Below are 20,120 nucleotides of genomic sequence, written 5' to 3' on the forward strand. Positions count from 1 at the left end.
AGAATAGTTGCTTTAGTTGCACTTTCAGAGTGAAAACCAGGCATGTATTCATTACATAGAAGATTGCCAGAACAGAAGCTGGTAGTGAGGTCAGGGGTGCTGGGCTTACAGTAATGGATTTTTAATTCAAGAAAGGCTTTCCTCTACTCCCAATAGCTGTTCTAGGCCTTTGTAGCTAGTGAGATACCTAATAATGTTAATATTAGTTTAATCAAATTATGGGTAATTATGTTTAACAGTTCATTAAATACGATTTTAAAATTATTTGTGGCATAATAGTGTGGGTAATTGAAAATAATCTGATTTTATTCTCATCTTAACTGAAACCTATCTTATTGGAATCAATTTTTAAGCATATTTCAAAAAACACCTTAGGAGAAATCATGGCGTTTGTTCAACCTCCTTCACTTTAAGGAGTCTGTATCTTTTTTATGTTTATGTGTATTGAATGGTACCTTGGTAATGTTATATAAATAAAAAGTGATCTGAGAAGTAAGGGTAATTGATGTAAACTCATTTGAGACGTAGAATCAATAAGGAGTAAGGACCCAGCAAATCTTTTGGCCACCATGTTGCACATCACGTGGTAACTCAGGTATTTATGCAGCCTGCTAAGAGTAAGAAATTAATTCATGGAGAAGTCCTCTGCCTCCTTGGGAAACCCAGTGTAGGCTGTCCCCTCATGTGAATATGCATACTGGGCTCCCAGCTCTCACCAAAGGTTTCAGCAGTTCCCAGGGGTGTCAGGGAATTGGAGAAGCAAGAAGAGTAATGGGAATGACTTACTATGCACTGTAATCTATCAAAAAGGGATCCGTTTCTCATGTATGGGTAAACCAGGCAGAACTTCTCACTCTCTGTAAAATACGCGGCCAACTCCAGGATGTTTGGATGATGAAATCTTAAAACACAAGATATTTATATCCATCAAATAGCTTATTCAACAACACTCTGGCCAGCGGGTGGGGAATAGGGTAAAGTAGAATATAAATTTGGCCAAGAGTGAAGTAATTTCATTGGACACACGACACAGATTTGCTTTCCAAATTGGTCAATTTGTTCCAACAAATACTAGTCACTCTTTGATTGATTGTGACCATGCAAATACAAATAGAATATCCAAATATAAGACAAAATTTAAGAAAGCGGAGAGTTCTTTAAGATCTGGAGTGTTGGGAACTATACAACAAATAGACAACAATACTGAATATTAACTTATTTTTATCAGCATAAAACTCAATATAACTTATTTATTAAGTAAGTAAAGATAATGCAACTGAAATTATCCATTTCATTGCTTTAGGTAGACATGTGTAAGTTAAGTCACCAAAAGAGAAGTGTACCGAAGACTTGCTTTCATTCATCCATTTATTGAGAGCTATGATGCTGCAGGTACTGCACTAGGCGTCAGTCACACAGGTAAAAGATGCATCCAATGTCTTCACAAAGTTTGTATTGTTATCTGAAATCCATGTGACCAGTAAAATTTGATGATGAAAAACATATCACTGATTTTTAAATAATAGAATTATATGTCAGTGTAAGATTCATTTTTTCAGGCTCCTTTCCTTCAAGATCTATTTCTTGAATGTGTGTGTCATTACTGTGAAAACCAATGAAACCCAGGTAACAGCTATGAAATACAAAACATGTTAACTTCACACATACTGTGAATTCAGTTCAATTAATCAATTATTTATTGAACACTTACTATGTTGTAGGCATGCTTGGGATATTAAAATAAATAAAGCTATTTTTTAAAAATGGTTCTTTTTATAAAGACCTATTATTTGTTTCTTCAATAGCAAAACGTTGCTATAACACATACACATATATAGATATCTATAGGGTATCCAAAAAAATGTACACACACTTTGAATAATTATTAATTCCAATGCGTTAAATCTGAAAAGAAAGAAACATCAATTGAGCTATCAGAAAAAAAGTGTGTATACGTTTTTGGAGACACCCTGTATATAGAGATATCTATCTATAGGAAGATTATCTATCTGTTCATCTATCTATCTGTCCATCTATATCTCCCTTCTGAGTTCTTCTATGCCTCTTTACTCAAGAAAGGTGTATGTGTGTGTGTGTATGTGTGTATACAAACATACACTCATACACAAACACTCAGACTTTTATTGTTAAACTAGTGGCCTGGTACACAGATTCATGCACACTGAAAGGAAATTAATTAGAAGAAAGATTCATGCGGTAATTACATTAGTGCAAAAAATTACATGTTAAAATAGTATTTATAATATAGTATTATAAAATTAAAACGTGTGTGATTGGCGCCAGCGAGAGCTTTATATGTATAATGCATGTGCGAGTCAACGTTTATTTTTAAACTGTCAGTGTGCATCATGTGTAGTGGCCGGTTGGTTGGTCGGACGGTTGGATGTACGTACGGTCGGTCACTTAGCTTTTTATATATATATAGATATGTAAAAAACTGTGACACAAAGATTCTTGCACCTATTATGATTCAGATCATATCTATAAAATGAAAAGCAATGGACTGAAAAGGAACTGAATTGGTGTATTTGGTTGATTAAATAGCTGGTCTATGCCACTAGCTAGTTGATTTTCCTGCATTTTAAAATAATTTAATCTATATATATAAAAGCCTAAGTGACCGAATGACTGGTCAACTGGTCGTTATGATGTGCACTGACCACCAGGGGGCAGACACTCAATGCAGGAGCTGCTCCCTGGTAGTCAGTGCACTCCCACAGTGGGAGCGCTGCTCAGCCAAAAGCCAGGCTCATGGCTAGTGAGCGCAGCTGCGGCAGTGTGAGCCTCTCCTGCCTCCAGCAGCGCTACTGAGCAGTGGCAGCAGCAGGTGCAGCGGGGCCAGGATGAGCTGGAGCGGCGCCCAGCCCCAGCTTGGGCTCCTCTCCAGCCTCCTGCCACTTCATGCACTGCTACATCCCCCAAGGAGTGCCAGATTGCGAGAGGGCACCAGCCAGGCTGAGGGACCCCACTGGTGCAGGAATCCGTGCACTGGGCCTCTAGGGAAATATACTAGTAAATCTTTTGGAAAGCAGAAGATAGAAGACCTTGTATAGACACAGCCATGGCTCTGCTCTCTTGCTTACAGAGCAGAAATGACCATTTGCTTATTTTTAAATATTACTGATCAAGAAAAAAAAAAGTTTACTTTAGAAGTTATCAAGGTATAGAGCATGGAAATGCCATAGGAATGACTGCTGGTTTTAATTATATGGACCCATCTCACCCATCCTTTCACTAAAAAGTTTTGTCAGTGGGATTTTAGATTATATAGATCTGAAGGTCAGCAAGTCAACAAATATTCTGAGTGCCTACTGCAGATAAAACATGATGCAAGTTACCACGATGTGGTAGAGCAGACAGACTTGAACAACAGACAAACCTGGGTTTGAATCTCTGGCTTTCTTTTTATCAGCTGTGTAAACTTGGGCAAGTTATTTAATCTCTATAAGCTGAATTGTGTTCCCCCCAAATCCATATCTTGAAACCCTATCCTCCAATGTGATAATATTTTAAGATGAGGCCTTTAGGAGATAATTAGGGTTAGATGAGGTCATAAGGCTGGGGTCCTCATGATGGGATTAGTGCCCTTATAAGAAGAAGCAACAGAGAGTTTACTCCCTTTCTATACCATGTGAGCACAAAACAAGAAGGCAGTCATTTGCAAGCCAGAGAATGCAAAAGTCAAATCTACCTTGACCTTGATCCCAGCCTCCAGAACTGTGAGAAAATAAATCTCTGTTGTTTAAGCCAGTCAATCCTGAGATTCTTATGAAAATTAAATTAAACGTTAAACATTTAGCCAAGTCCCAGAACCTCAGAAATTATTAGCTTCCTTCCCTTCCCCTGAGGAAGAAGGGGAGGGGCGGGGGGAGGGGGGGAAGAACCAGAAGCCACATTCTAAGGAGTTTACAATTCTATTTAAGGCACAGGATTAAGCAGTTCCCTTAATAGTAAACTAAAAAACTAAACAAAAACTTATCCTTAGGTCTCAGCTTAGATGTTACTTTTTCTAAGAAGCCTACTCTGCAGCCCACCCATCCCCCTCAAGTTTCTATTTCCTGTTTTTTCAGTGCCTGTACTTCCTCATCTTATCACTTAATTTACTGAAATTGCCTATTATGTACTTCGCATCTAATCCCACTCCAAACATCTCAGATACTATGCTCTGAAAGGAGAAAGCTGCATCTGACTTATTCAAAAGTAAATCTCGGAGAAGAGGGAGATTAAAGATGATTTAGGAGATAAGTTGAATCTTGTTTAAAAAAAAAGGATATAATCTACCTCAGTTTCTTCATCTGTATGTAAAAGGGGGTATTAGCTGTACTTACTTCATAGGCAAGTTGATTACCACATAAGGAATCCTATAATTATCTCATCGTATTAAAGAATTAATACATGTAAAGTTCTTGATAAATAGCAATATAAATAATAATGATGGCACATGAGGAATATTCAACATCATAGAGTTGTTATGTCTCCCTAAATAAACATACAAATACCTTACCAGAATAACTCTAAATGAACCAGATCTACAAATGTAAAAAATGAAATCATAAAAGTACTTGGAAAAAAATGGCAATATTTTTTATAGCCTCTCAGTAGGGAAGAACTTTTATTTTTTTTTTAATATATTTTATTGATTTTTTACAGAGAGGAAGGGAGAGGGACAGAGAGTTAGAAACATCGATTAGAGAGAAACATCGATCAGCCACCTCCTGCACACCACCCACTGGGGATGTGCCTGCAACCAAGGTACATGCCCCTGACCGGAATCGAACCTGGGACCCTTCAGTCCACAGGCCAATGCTCTATCCACTGAGCCAAAGCAGTCAGGGCAGTAGGGAAGAACTTTTAAACTATGATATAAAACCCAAAGTCCATAAAAGAAAATATAGTTGAAAAATATTAAATTCAACTACATGAAAACCATGTCCACATGGCCAAAACTGGGATCGGGCCTAAATGGGAAATCAGACATCCCTCTCACAATCCAGGACTGCTGGCTCCCAACTGCTCGCCTGCCTGCCTTCCTGATTGCCCCTAAATGCTTCTGCCTGCCAGCCTGATCACCCCCTAACCACTCCCCTGCCAGCCTGATTGATGCCTAACTGCTCCCCTGCCAGCCTGCTTGCCCCTAACTGCCCTCCCCTGCAGGCCTGCTCACCCCTAACTGTCCTCCCCTGCTGGCCTGCTCACCCTTAACTGCCCTCCGCTGCAGGCCTGGGTCCCCCCTAACTGCTCTTCCCTGCAGGCCCAGTCACCCCAACTTCCCTCCTCTGCTGGCCTGGTCACCCCTAACTGCCCTCCCCTGCAGGCTTGATTGCCCCCAACTGCCCTCCCTTGCAGGCCTGGTCCTTCCCAACTGCCCTCCCCTGCTGGCCTGATTGCCCCCAACTCCCCTCCCTTGCAGGCCTGGTCCCTCCCAACTGCCCTCCCCTGCTGGCCATCTTGTAGTGGCCATCTTGTGTCCACATGGGGGCAGGATCTTTGACCACATGGGGACAGCCATCTTGTGTGTGTAGTGATGGTCAATCTGTATATTACTCTTTTATTAGATAGGATAGAGGCCTGGTGCACGGGTGGGGGCCGGCTGGTTTTCCCTGAAGGGTGTCCTGGATCAGGGTGGGGGTTCCCTTGGGGTGTGGGGCGGCCTGGGTGAGGGGCCTGTGGTGGTTTGCAGGCTGGCCACGCCCCCCGGCGACCCAAGTGGAGGCCCTGGTATCTGGGATTTATTTATCTTCTACAATTGAAACTTTGTAGCCTGGAGTGGGCCAGCCAGGATGTGTGGAAATCTTGGCTTCCTCCATCGCCAGGGAAACGCAAGCCTCCCTCCTGCTCTCTCTGTGACTGCAGCCATCTTGGTTGGGTTAATTTGCATACTTGCTCCTGATTGGCTGGTGGGCGTGGCTTGTGGGTATAGCGGAGTGATGGTTAATTTGCATGCTACTCTTTTTTTTTCAAATTTTTTATTAAGGTATTATATGTGTACATATCTTACCATTGGCCCCCCCCCACCCCACTCCCATACCTGCCCTCACCCCCCAATGTTTTGCATCCGTTGGTTACTCTTATATGCATGCATACAAGTCCTTCAGTTGATCTCTTATTTCCCCCACCTCTCCCTAACCTTACCGCTGTAATTAGACACTCTGTTTGATGCTTTACTGCCTCTGTAACTATCTTTTGGTTCATCAGTTTATAATGTTTTTCATTATCCCTAAATGAGTGAGATCATGTGGTATTTTTCTTTCATTGACTGGCTTATTTCACTTAGCATAATGTTCTCTAATTCCATCCAGGTGTCTACAAATGGTAGTAATTCCTTCTTTTTTATGGCAGCATAGTATTCCATTGTGTAGATGTACCATAGTTTTCTGATCCAGTCATCTGCTGACGGGCACCTAGGCTGTTTCCAAATCTTAGCTATTGTAAATTGTGCTGCTATGAACATAGGGGTGCATATATCCTTTCTGATTGGTGTTTCTGGTTTCTTAGGATATATTCCTAGGAGTGGGATTACTGGGTCAAATGGGAGTTCCATTTTCAGTTTTTTGAGGAAACTCCATACTGTTCTCCACAGTGGCTGCACCAGTCTGCATTCCCACCAGAAGTGCACGAGGATTCCTTTTTCTCCGCATCCTCGCCAACACTTGTCGTTTGTTGATTTGTTGATGATAGCCATTCTGACAGGTGTGAGATGGTATCGCATTGTCGTTTTGATTTGCATCTCTCGGATAATAAGTGACTTTGAGCATGTTTTCATGTGTCTCTTGGCCTTCCTTCTGTCTTCTTTAGAAAAGATTCTATTTAGGTCCGTTGCCCATTTTTTTATTGGATCCTTTATCTTCCTTTTATTAAGTTGTATAAGCTGCCTGTAGATGTTGGAAATTAAACCTTTATCAGTGATACCATTTGCAAATATGTTCTCCCATACAGTGGGGTTTCTTGTTGTTTTGTTGATGGTTTCTTTTGCTGTGCAAAAGCTTTTTATTTTGATGTAGTCCCATTTGTTTATTTTCTCTTTGGCTTCCATTGCCCTAGGGGCAGTATCACTGAAAAAGTTCTTTTGGCATATGTCTGAGATTTTGCTGCCTGAGGATTCCTCTAGTATTTTTATGGTTTCCCGTCTTATATTTAAGTCCTGTATCCATTTTGAGTTTATTTTTGTGTATGGTGTAAGTTGGTGATCTAGTTTCATTTTTTTGCATGTATCTGTCCAATTTTCCCAACACCATTTATTGAAGAGACTGTCTTGACTCCATTGTATGCTCATGCCTCCTTTGTCAAATATTAATTGTGCATATTGGTTTGGGTCGATATCTGGATTCTCTATTCTATTCCATTGATCTATATGTCTGTTCTTGTGCCAGTACCAGGCTGTTTTGAGGACAGTGGCTTTGTAATACAGCTTGAAATCTGGTGTTGAGATCCCTCCTACTTTATTCTTCTTTCTCAGGATTGCTGTGGCTATTCAGGGTCTTTTTTTATTCCAGATGAATTTTTGGAGAGTTCTTTCTAGGTCTGTGAAATATGCTGTTGGTATTTTAATGGGGAGTGCATTGAATGTATAGATTGCTCTGGGTAGTATGGACATTTTGATGATGTTGATTCTACCAATCCATGAACATGGTATGTTCTTCCATCTGTTTACATCTTCCTCTATCTCTTTTTTCAGTGTCCTGTAGTTTTCCGCATATAGGTCTTTTACCCCCTTGGTTGCATACTACTCTTTTATTACATAGGATTTTCATAGAAAGAAAATATATCTCTTAATATGTAAAAAGATTCACTCATAATAGAAAAAAAATGTAAACTACCCTGAGAAACCATTTTCACCTAGCAGATTGGCAAAAATTAAAAGTTAAGAATAAACACTATGTTGGAAAGAATATGGGGAACCAGGCACTCTTACATATGACTGGTATAAGTATAAATTGGTATAACTGAAAGATAATTTGGTAATATGTCATACATTTCACCATTTGACCCTATAATTTTATTTATGTAAATTTATCTTAGATATATTCAAACATTTATATATGAAATAACATGTAAAAATTTTCTTGTTGCAGCATTATTTTTTAATAATAAAAAATTAGAAAATAAAAACCCATCAGTAAGAGAATGTTACAGTACAGCACACATGGAATCCTATCTAATAAAGAGGGAATATGCTAATTGACCATCACTCCATTACAAAGATGGCTGCACCCACAGCTCAGGCCAAGTACCCATAAGGAGCCTTAACCAGCAATCAGCAGGGACCTGAGGCTATGCCCTCCCCCACCCCCGTAGGGCTTGACAGGGGACCTCAGGCTGCGCCCGCCCCCACCTGGTAGGGTTTGACAGGGGACCTCAAGGTGTGCTTCCTGTCCTGGTGCTGGGCTAGGGAACCTCAGGCTGCTCCCCCTGCCCCAGCGCCAGGCCAGGGGACCTAAGGCCGCGCCCCCCCCCACCAGATGGGGCTTGACTGGGGACTTCAGGCTGCGCCCCCCACCCCAGCAGCAGGCTGGGGACCTCAGACCTCACCCCTCGCCCAGTGGGGCTTGACAGGGGACCTCAGGCCACGCCCCCCACCCCAGCACTGGACCAGGGGACCTGAGACTGTGCCCCCCTGCCTGGCTGGGCTTGACAGGGGACCTCAGGCCATGCCCCCCACCCAGCAGGGCTTGACAAGGGATCTCAGGCCATGTCCCCCACTTGGTGGGGCTTGACGGAGGACCTCAAGGCATGCCTCCCCCCCCCCCCCCAGTCTGGGCTGGGGGACCTCAGGCCACGCCCCCCATCCTGGCACCGGGCCAGAGGACCTGAGGCTATGCCCTGCAGAGCTTGACAAGGGTGGGACTGGCCAGGTCTGGATCTAGCCCACTGCGGGGGGGTCGGCCTGGTCTGAGTCTCATGAGATTTTGAGGTGCATGTGGGTGGTCGGGGACTTAACTCTGGGTCCTGTGGTGAGCCCCAGACTCTGACAGGAGGAAGGTTTTCATGTACATTTTATTAATTTTCTTTCATCTCTGACACTTCTATTATAGAGAAAGGGCAAATAGCAATATTAAATTATTTCCTCTAATTAATCCCCTTTTAATGTGCATGAATTTCGTGCACTGGGTCACTAGTACTAAAATAAGCAAAGTGAACAAGTATTTTTGCTATCTCTTGTCTGAGAAGAAGAAAATAAGAAAACAAATACATAATGGAAAACATACAAGAAACTGATAAGTCGATTGCTTTGGGAAAATCAGCTGGGTGGCTAGATGATAATAATGGAAGAAATTATTTTCTTGGTTTACCCATTTGCACTTTTGGAATTTTGATATCTTTGAACTTGTTATTCATAAGCAAATAAATAAAGCTTAAATACTGGTATAAAACCCTGATTATTGCAATTTTGGTTTTGGTTGTTCATTGTCTAAATGATAGATATTAAGGCTTTTTAAAATATATTTTTATTGGTTTGAGAGAGGGAGAGATAGAAACATCAGTGATGAGAGAGAATCATTGATTGGCTGCCTCCTGCATGCCCCACACTGGGCACTGAGCCTGCAACCTGAGTATGTGCCCTGACAGGGAATTGAACCATGATCTGCTGGTTCATAGGTTGTCATGCAACCACTTAGCCACACCAACTGGGTTAGATATTAAGTTTTTAAAATTAGCCTTTAAGGTTATGATTTCTGGTCCTGGGTATTAAAGGAGAAGGATTTATTAGTATACTCCCTCCCCCAGGCATGTATTGGTCACATTTGAAGAGAACATTTTCTATTTGTAAAGGGTGATGACTGAGCTCTATAGGGTTAGGGGCCTTCAATGAGGCAGGCTGCACAGCTGCAGATATGAATATATATGAAAATGAAGTCATTTTAGTTTGTCCCCCAAGGACTCTCAGGCTCATGAATGAATTCCCAGAAAATAATATACACATCGAAAGTACTTGATTTCTTAGTCTAAAATTCTCTTCCTGACGAGGGTTATACCGATGAAACAGTTTCTTGACTGGAATGTCTCTAAGGAAGGGGGAAATGGTAAAATATATACAATTCTAATGTTCTAGGAATTATTTTATACTCAGCTATGTTAGTCACACATGATTTAACCCACTTCTCTATGACAGGTTCTTGTTAAAATATGTTCAAGTGAATTATGTAAATGGCCTATTTTTAAATGTATTCTAAGAAATATACTAAAGCAGATGTCAGAAATTTACAGTGTTCTATTATCCAACCCTTATTTTTTAAATGCCAACCATGCTGCAGAATCAAAGATGAACGGAGATGAAAACCAGACACAAAGGGAGGAATTCCAGGCAAAATATACTCACAGTAGTAAAACTTCAAGCTCAGATAAAAACCTCTTCAATTGTTTCTTGCATTGCATTGTTTTCTCCTAAATATCATACAGAAAAACAAGGGGGAAAAAATTACGGAAAGGCTCACTATTCCTGGGAGTCTTAGCCTAGGGCCCATGGTCTCCTTGAAATTAGATGAACTTTTTGGTGAAAATGCAAATGAACATTTTTCTGAGAAGAGAATCCTTAGATTTAATCAGATTTTCAAAAATCCATTAACCCCCAAACAGATTTAGATCCAATGCTATTAAACTAATTTTTTAAATTAAGTTTTTCACGTTGCCATATTCTATAGTTTGAACTATTTTACCTTTTTTATAAATTTAAAAATAGTATATGTATTCAAATAAATCCCATGATGTTTAGAAGTTCCTCACTTGATCTCATGAAGAATTCAGTTGTTCATCCCCGCATTCTGATTAGAAGTGAATCTCACTAATTTGGCATTTATGACTTGGGTCATGTGAACATGTTGGTTCCAGTTTACTTCTGTATTAATTTTGAAAAGATGAGCCTACTAAGCAAATGAAAAATATAATTCCTTACTTCAAAGATGCTTCAGAAGCTAGCCCAGTGCCTGACAAATATTTATTGAATAGATTAACGAGTTCAATGATATTGGTCTGAGCATCTGCTCTGTACCTGGCACTGTTCTCAAGGACTTCATATACCTTATGTCACACTGGTCTCTGAATCTCAGGTTCCTAACTTCTACCATAAAAGAGTTAAATTAAATGTGTCCTTAGGTCCCATCAGTTGTAAGGTTCTTTCATTTGCAAATTGCTAAACTGGGCAGTTTTCAGAGCTCTCTGTCCTCTGAAATAAAGGGAGAGAAATCCAACAAGAATTCTGGAAACTATTTTCCAAGTTAATCCAGAAAGTCAGAAACAATAAACTAGGTTGACAGCTCATTTTCTAAGACATCTTTATGAAAATTTATATTTTAAAAAACTATTGTCATGTGATCCAAGTGGATTGGGTCTCAGGCTCATTTCTAGCACTCACTATTGGTGACTTTTTGTCACTTAATCTCCTTGAGGTCAGACTTTTCTTAATCTGAACAGTGAAGGGTTTAGTTTCTGTGTTCACACTAACCTAGCATTCTTGCTGCTCAAAGTGTGGTCTGTGCACAAGGAACATCAACTTCACTAGGGGCTGGTGAGAAAGGCTGAGTCTCAGGTCCCTTCCCAGATGTGCTGAGTCAGACTGGTAAGCTCCCCAGGTGTTGGATGTACCTATCTCACACATCTGGTATGTTTCCCTCTGCCTTTGTCATCTCCTGTCTTTTTACTCCTAGATATTAGCAACGAAAATCATAAAACGGGCATATTTATCATTCATTTCATTGCTTGACAAACATTTATTGAGCAACTACTATGGTTCAGGCCCTGTCGTGAGGCACTGGGATACTAAGATAAACAAGAGCTCTTTGAAGAAAACCATCTAGCCTATTGTGAGAGACGGGTGAGGAAATCAATACTATGATATAATGCTATGATGCTGTGTCTACACTTAGGAGGGTCAGCAAAACCATCCTGGAGGGGTCAGAGGCAATCAAAGAAATAATTCTCTGGGGCAGGAAAGGAAGGAGATCTAGAGGCAATATCTCATTCTGAAGCCAGACAGACTTTTGGAAACAAAACTCCCCAAAGGGAGTGAGAGCTGGTGGTAGCTGCAGAGAGAAGAGGAAGGTAGATGGATGGAGCCTTTGGGGAGGTGGCCCTGGGGTGCAACCAAAGGAGAATGTACAAATGGGGCCAGAGACACACTAGTGCTACGACACAGGCTCTAGTTAGGCCACCTCTCCGATAACCTCACTCTCTGTCGAATGGCTTTACCGGTAAACAGTTCCATTTGTTTAACAGACCATTCATCTTGCCAGAAATTTTGAGATGCCTATATAGAATTAGTGGACAAAATGGAGAAATCAGGGTAATAATTTTTTTTAAGTCCCTGTAATTTAAGCTGCAAAGTAGGATTCATCTTAGGACCTCCCTCTTTCTCCCCTATTTCTTCAGTCCTCTCTAATAGATCACTACTTTGGTCCATTTCATCTCTTCTCTTAGACATTCTCCTTGCCTTCCCCTCTGCCTCTACCCCACCTTACACATCTGAGAAGCTTTTAAAAAACACTGACGCCACCCTGGCTGCTGTGGTTCGGTTGGAGCATCATCCCATACACCACGTCCCATATGATGCCTCCCATATCAATGTTTCTCTCTCTCTTGCTCACTCTCTCAATACCAATTTTTAAAAAATATTGATGCCTACCACCACCGCCTCTAGTCTGACCTAACCAGACACTAAGGGGATCATTTTTTTTTTTTTAAAGCTCCAGAAGTGATTCTAATATTAGGGCTAAGAACGTCAGTTTAAGCTCAATTCATTTACACATCTGAAAGACCCCTCTGCCAGGTCTGTTCACCTCCAGTCTACGTTCTTGCCACCCTTCCTCCAATGCTTCTGCTCACTTACTGTCTACCATCTGACCTTATAATCAAAGTTACATTTCAAAAACTCAAATCTAGTCTTTTTACTCTCCCTCTTACAAGCCATCCATGGACTTAACCTATCTTTCCAGTATCATTTTCTGCCTCTTCCTTCCCACTCCCACACTAATCTCTACTCCACTGAACAATCTATTATTCATGAGTAAGATGCTTTCATGCCTGCGCCTTCAGGCCTATGCATCTGCTACTTATTCTACCCCAGAAGTACTCCTTCTCCCTCACTGCCGGCCAAATTCTACTCATCCTTCAAATTCGAGCAGAAAGGTCACTTCCTTTCATCCACTTCTCCATTTGTTCACTGCAGAAATTTTTACTGAGTGGTTACTCTGTGCCAGGCACTCTCCTGGGTGCTGGACGCGCCCCTCCTCTGGCTATATGGTATGTGTTCCTTTAACTTTTTGGACAAATCTCTGCTAAAGTACTCCTCACATTGCAATTTAACATTTTCTTTAGCTGGCTGTTTCCCTGTTAAACTCTGAGCAACTTGAGGATGAAATATGCCTTAATCATCTTTGCAAGCTCAACACCCAGCCCATAGAAGGAGTTTAGAAACTGTTTAGTAATTGTTGACTAACAGTGAAGAACATGAGCAGCAGCTCTTTCAGGTGTATGGTGTACCTCTCTCTCCCCGACTCCTGGGTTAGATTCCTCAGCACCCTTGCTGCTCTACTGGCTGCAGCCACTCAGCTGTCTCCCAATCTCCTACTCTCATCGTTGCCTTTCTGCTCCTACCTGAAGCCTCCCCTTTTCTACCCTCCAGAACTCTGACAGAAGACCATTCATAGAGTAGCATGGGATGCCAGTCTGTGGCTTAGCCCCTGAAGCTGCCCATCAAACAAACAGGAAAACTGGAGCAGCCGGCACAATCTGACTCTCTGAAGTGAAGTCCCAAAGGTCCTTCCAGGCTTTTCAGAAAAGTCTTTCTCATGCAATCCATCTGGGGATGGGAAGGAATTGACTTCCACATTCCTGCAAGACAGTCATTCACTTCTCAGTCATTTCTCCAGTCACCTGAGATCATGTATCTTATTTCCATTTATGAAATTATATTTTCAAATGCACCTCTTTTCAATCTTGATGAAAAATGACACATTTTAGTATGAAGCATAGCAAATAAGTGGAACTGATATCCTGTGGGAGTAATGCTTTCCATACCTGTTTAAACAACTTAATGGCATAGGTTTGGTTTTGGATCTCCGCTCTGTATACCTCGAAAATCTCCCCTTCTCCAATGAGGAAACCTTTGTGGAAGTTGTTGGTTCCTTCTATGATGTTCTGAAAGCTGATAGAAGAGTTAAGCACTATTCCTCCTGAAGGAAAGTAGAGAGAAGATAAGTTACCTTTTCTTTTTTTTAGGAGTCAATGCCACCATTATAAAGAACTAGGACTTCCATACCAGAAACGCATTGAAACCCAGTGGAAAGTCAGTTGCGTGAGGCCCAGGAACCAAATGGAAACCCACCACGTGCTCTCTGCACATTTACTCAGGTCTGGTGCCCACCATATCACAGAGCAAATGACTTTTTAGATATTCCAACAATAGCACTGTGATTCTATCACCCTTACACAGAGGTCAGCCAAAAAGCTTAGTTGGGAAACTTTTCCAAGGTTCTGTTTCTTTGTCACTAGAACTATGAAGAATGAAAAACCAGTAAAAATAAAAAAGCATATTAGTGGAAAACTTGCTATTACTAACCAATATTTTCCAAGAATGACTGATGGAAACATTTTTCATTAGCCAAAACTTCTAAATGCCTAATTTACTTCCGCAGAGTAAATTAGGAAGATGCAAAAGCAGAGATTGGGAAGAAACATTTAAAAAGTAATCAAATATAAATGCAAAAGCAAAGGCTTGGCTAAATCCTTCAGAACTCATTTTTGGCTATATTTCCACATTTAATGTTTGATTTAGACCTTACTGCTAAATCTTAAAGGACCAACATTTTCTAAATCTCTCCAAAGAAGCATCAGATCTAGTGGCAAGGATTAGACAAGGCAGACTTAGAGAGCCACTAAAGTTTATCAGAATGATTCCTAGGCAGAACTAAATTATGCTCTATGCTAATGAAGTAAGAAAGTTGATATGGAAAATAACTGGATTTTCATAGTGACTTTCAGAATTCTCTACAAACATCTCTAAAAATCTCTGCAAATGCTATGAAAAAATTTAAAGCTATGTAAAACTCAACATAATTTTTAAATGTTTTCCTGACACATAAAAATAGCAAATTCCACTAACAAAAAATAAGAAATCCCCTAAGAGGACACAATTATGTTCTTCATTGGCCAATATATTTTTAATTTCACAATAATATATCATCCATCAGAACTGCCTCAGTCAAAATTGCAAATATTTTGATACCTATGAAAATTTTATCCTGAATCTGCATATTAATGAACAGTTAATATACTTATTGGATATTTCTCCCTCTCAAATGACTTAATTGAACACATGATTTAAAAAGAAGCAACATAAATTGATGAACAAAAACAGATCCAGAGACAGAGAAGCATCTTTCAGACCGTCAAACCTCAGATGGAAGATAGGGGAGGGTGGGGGCAAAGGGGGAGATATCAACCAAAGGACTTGTATGCATGCATATGAGCCTAACCAATGGACACAGACAACAGGGAGGTGAGGGCATGAGTGGGGGGTTTGGGGGGCAATGGGGAGATAAAGACACATATGTAAAACCTTAATAAAAAAATAAATTAATTAAAAAAGTAAAAAGAAGTTTGGGTGTTTGGTTTTTTGTGTGTTTTTTACCTTTTTTATTATGTTCAGGGATAGGAACATTATCCACTGTGACATTGGCTGTTTCCTAAGAGAAGAAATACATATTAAAGTAATTCAGTTTCATAAGGCTAGATAGAACAGAATTTCAACAGAAATCCAAAGCTCCCCCTGGGACTATACATTTCAATAGAGTGAAATCTAATTTAGAAGAAAGCTAGTAGAAAGCAAAATTATTTTATTCAATGATATTCATTGCCTTATATATTTAAGGCTTCCAGACCAACTGTAAAAACTCAAATATCAATGTCATAGTCAGCTGTACTCAATTTTAAATGACTTCTATTGCTATAAAAGTGATCGCTGCTAATTTGCTGCAAGAAAAGCTAACAGCAATATGCAAAACACCAATTAGAACAGGATAAATAAAACAAATGCATAACTCACAGAACCCTTAATAGTTCCAAGTCTCATCTCTGACAGATCACTGTGAGGAGAAAGTGAATTCTTCAAGCATCTATGAATCTCTAATTTCTTGAATTACCAACTAAACCAAGAATAATGAGAGCTAGGCTTGTCTGCTTTTACATTGGTACCTGAAGTGCAACATTTTTCTGTACTTATGCTCAATTATGTATGCAACAGAGTTCAAGAGTCATTATCTGTGCGCACACACTCTACCTTGGAGAATACATCTGGAAATCCATCTCCCTGACGACTCTGCTCTGGAGGATTCAAGGCTGCTCCTGAAAGAGAGGTAAGGGGAACTAGATACAAAAACCTTTTATGTTCCTAATAAACGTGTTCTTTTTTCTTTCTTAGACTGTGAAAATAAACACCTTGCTAGTAATGTTCATTTCTAAAGCTCAGTTTCATTTCCATTGAATGGTTACAAATGTATGCATGTGAATAGCTTTCTAATGATCAAATACTTTACAAACATATTTTGGTTCACTTAAAACAGGAATACCTACCTTAAATTAGTGTTATATAATATTTAAAAAGATAAAGTAGAAAGTTGAAAGGGAAAAAAACACATTGTTATCTTTTTGCACATATATTTTAAAAATTTTTTTACAACTATAGGATTATATCTCTCTGGGTTAGTTCATTTTTTATCCCATCTTATGCCATAAGTGTGTATGTGTGTGGGTGTGCATGCATGTGTGCGCATGCTTGTGTTAACCACTACATACACCCGCCACCACTCCTCAGTTTTAGACTGTAACTTCTGTCTGTTATAGTTCTGTCTGAACTGAGGTAATCTATGTGGCTTCCTACAAAAGATTAAAACCCTGCAATATTTTGCAGTCGCTTCTGATATTTCAATTCAGACTTTAAAAAATTTCATCTTCAAATTTTTCTTAGATTGGTTCTACTGTTTCTTAAATTATTTGCTTAGAAGACTGGCAACAAAACACAATAAATTGATAACAAATCTCCTTGAAAAACACTATAAACTAAACACTATAGACCTAATAGACATCTATTGAACATTCCATCCCAAAACAGAAGACTATACACATACTACACAAGTGCACATTGAACATTCTCCAGAAGAGACACATGTTAGGCAATAAAATGAGCCTCAATAAACATGGCAGGGTTGAAATCATACAAAGCATATTCTCTGACAACAATGGAATTAAAGTAGAAATCAGTAACAGAAGGAAATCTGGGAAGTTCACAAATACATGGAAATTAAACAACAAAGTCATAAATAATAAAGTCAAAGAAGAATCACAAGAAAATTAGAAAATACTTCGAAATGAATGAAAATAAAAACACAACATATGGCCTGGCTGGTGTGGCTCCGTGGTTGAGCATCGACCTATGAACCAGGAGGCTGAGGTTCAATTTCTGGTCAGGGCATATGCCCGGGTTGTGGGCTTGATTCCCAGTGTGGAGCCTGTGGGAGGCAGCCAATCAATGATTCTCTCTCATCATTGATGTTTCTATATTCCTCTCCCTCTCCCTTCCTCTCTGAAATCAATAAAAAATTTAAAAAACAAAATACAACATATCAAAACATAATACAGCAAAAGCAAAATTTATTGAGGCTCATTTAAAGGAAAATTTATAGCTGTGTATGCCTACATGAAAAAAGAATATCTCAAATCCATAGCCTAAATTTATACCTTAAGTAGCTAGAAAAAGAAGAGTGAACTAAACTGAAGAAAGCAGAAGGAAAGAAAGATTTAAGATGAGAGTGGAATTAAATGAAATAAAAAAAAAATAGAAAAACGAAAGCGAAAAATGAAGAAAACCAAAGTGGAGTCTTTAAAGAAATAAAAAATTGACAATCCTTTATTTAAACTGACCAAGAAAGAGGAAAGACTAAAACTACTAAAACAAAAACAAAAGAGGAGACATAACAACCGACCTTACAGAAATAAAAAGAATTATAAGGGAATACAAGAACAACTATATGAAAAAAATTAAATAACTTAGATGATATAAACAGATTTCTAGAAAAATACAAATTACTGATACTAACTCAAGAATAAATAATCTAAATGAACCTATAACAAAGAAAGAGATTGAGTTAATATTTTAAGACTTCCCCAAAGAAAAGTCCAAGTCAGGGTAAATTCACAGATGAGTTCTACCAATAACTAAAGAAGATTTAACACCAGTCCTTCACAAATTTTTCCAAAATAGAATTTATTCCCAAATTATTCTTTGAGGCCAATATTTTCCTTATACCAATGCCAGACAAAACATCACAAGAAAACTACAGACCAATATCTCTTATGTATAAAGATGGAAAAATCCTCCACAAAATACTAACAAACCAGATCCAGAAACATATAAGGATTATATACCACAACCAAGCGGGATTCATTCCAGAAATCCAATATTGCCTTAATATCTGAAAATCAATCAGTAAAATAAATCATATGTATAGAATGAAGAACAAAACCTGTAAAATCCGATAACCTATCATAATAACAACTATAGCAATAGAATTTCCTTAATTTGATAAAAAGCATTTATGAACAGATAGCATCATTTACAATTGTGAAAAACTGTAGTTTCTCTTTTAGATCAACAACAAAAAAAGGATGTCTGGTCTTGCCACTTCTATTCAATAATATACCAGAGATTCTAGCCAGGGCAATTAGGCAAGAAAAAGATATAACAAATATCCTAAATAAAGTACTGTCATGTAGAACAAAATTTCAAGTTTGGGGGCTGTAAGGGCACTAAAAGTCATTGTTCTTTTGTTGCTCGTAAAAAGAGAGGACAATACTTCATTGTCATAAAATGGAAGACTCAATGTGGCTCTCCTAAGAAGCCAACAGAAAGCTGTAGATTTCACATCAAAATTAAAAAATAATTACTGATCATTAAAATATAAATGCAAAATGTGATATATAAAGACATGCATGCCAGAAATATAAAGACAGTAAGTAAAGATTCTAATTTCTTGAACGACTTAATTATGCCCTGAGATCTGGGAATGTTTTATGGATGTGAAGAAACCATCTATGCAGCCAGCTGAATCGCAGGAATGATGACTACAGGTCCTTTCTCAGAAGGACTCATAATAAAATCCAAGTCTATAAAGTGATCACTGAAGGCTGGCAAATGAAAGGTAAGAATTTCTCTAAAATGAAAATCATTCCACCAAATTGAACAATTGAAATAAAAGGTAGGCAAAAATGGATATCTGGCCCAGCTGGCATGGCTCAGAGGTTGAGCATCGACTTATGAACTAGGAGGTCATGGTTCAATTCCTGGTCAGGGCACATGCCTGGGTTGTGGGCTCAATCCCCAGTGTGGGGCATGCAGGAGGCAGCTGATCACTGATTCTCTCTCATCATTGATGTTTCTTTCTCTCCCTCTCCCATCCTCTCTGACATCAATTTAAAAAATTTTTCTGAATGGATATCTGAATGGATAATAAATTATTTGGATAACTGATGGCTCTGTCCATGGTAGCAACAAAGACTAAATATTTTTATCTTAACTCCTAAATCGGTGAGTAGTTATCATAGGAGACATCTGTTCAGCAGGTTGCACTTAATATTTCCAATGAATCATCACATTGCTGCTTTTAACAAGCTATACAATGAACATTTTTAAGGTAATGAAAGCATCCACTCAATAAATCACAATTAAATAATGCTATTGACAGGCTTGGCTTGACATGCAGGCAATCTGGGCAGGGGTCCAGTGGAAAACAAAGGCTGGTGGAACATACCTCAGGGCAGACATGGCAGTTTGAGCAAGCCTAATCACAGAAACCAACCATGCAGGAATAACAAAATGTTTTTGAACTCAAAGTGGGAGGCATGTGAAACTGGGGAGGGTCTGCAACAATAAGGTGAACTGACTCATAGAAATAAGGAAAGCTCAGGTCCCTTGCTGGGCAGGAACAATTGAGGGAATCAATCAGCATAGATATAGAGCAGACTTATAGCAAATATGTACCCCTAGACCACAAGACTTCACAGGCAACCAATTACTGGATCTCCCTCCCCATGTGGGGGGCCTGAATATGCTT

General features: G+C 39.3%; 1 protein-coding gene across 2 annotated transcripts in view; it reads right to left on the reverse strand.

Moving 5' to 3' along the window:
- IRAK3 (interleukin 1 receptor associated kinase 3) overlaps window positions 1-20,120 on the reverse strand; it is a 98,785-nt gene that overhangs the window by 22,222 nt on the left and 56,443 nt on the right. For both annotated transcript variants that reach the window (XM_080662457.1, XM_080662456.1), the window contains 5 exons: window positions 16,292-16,356; window positions 15,644-15,698; window positions 14,032-14,186; window positions 10,340-10,404; window positions 787-901 (listed from right to left, as the gene is read on the reverse strand). In XM_080662457.1, coding sequence (XP_080518583.1) covers window positions 787-901; window positions 10,340-10,404; window positions 14,032-14,186; window positions 15,644-15,698; window positions 16,292-16,356 — 455 coding nt within the window. The remainder of the gene's footprint in view (window positions 1-786; window positions 902-10,339; window positions 10,405-14,031; window positions 14,187-15,643; window positions 15,699-16,291; window positions 16,357-20,120) is intronic.

This window comes from Plecotus auritus (assembly GCF_963455305.1).
Source record: "Plecotus auritus genome assembly, chromosome: 3".
Lineage (NCBI taxonomy): Eukaryota > Metazoa > Chordata > Mammalia > Chiroptera > Vespertilionidae > Plecotus > Plecotus auritus.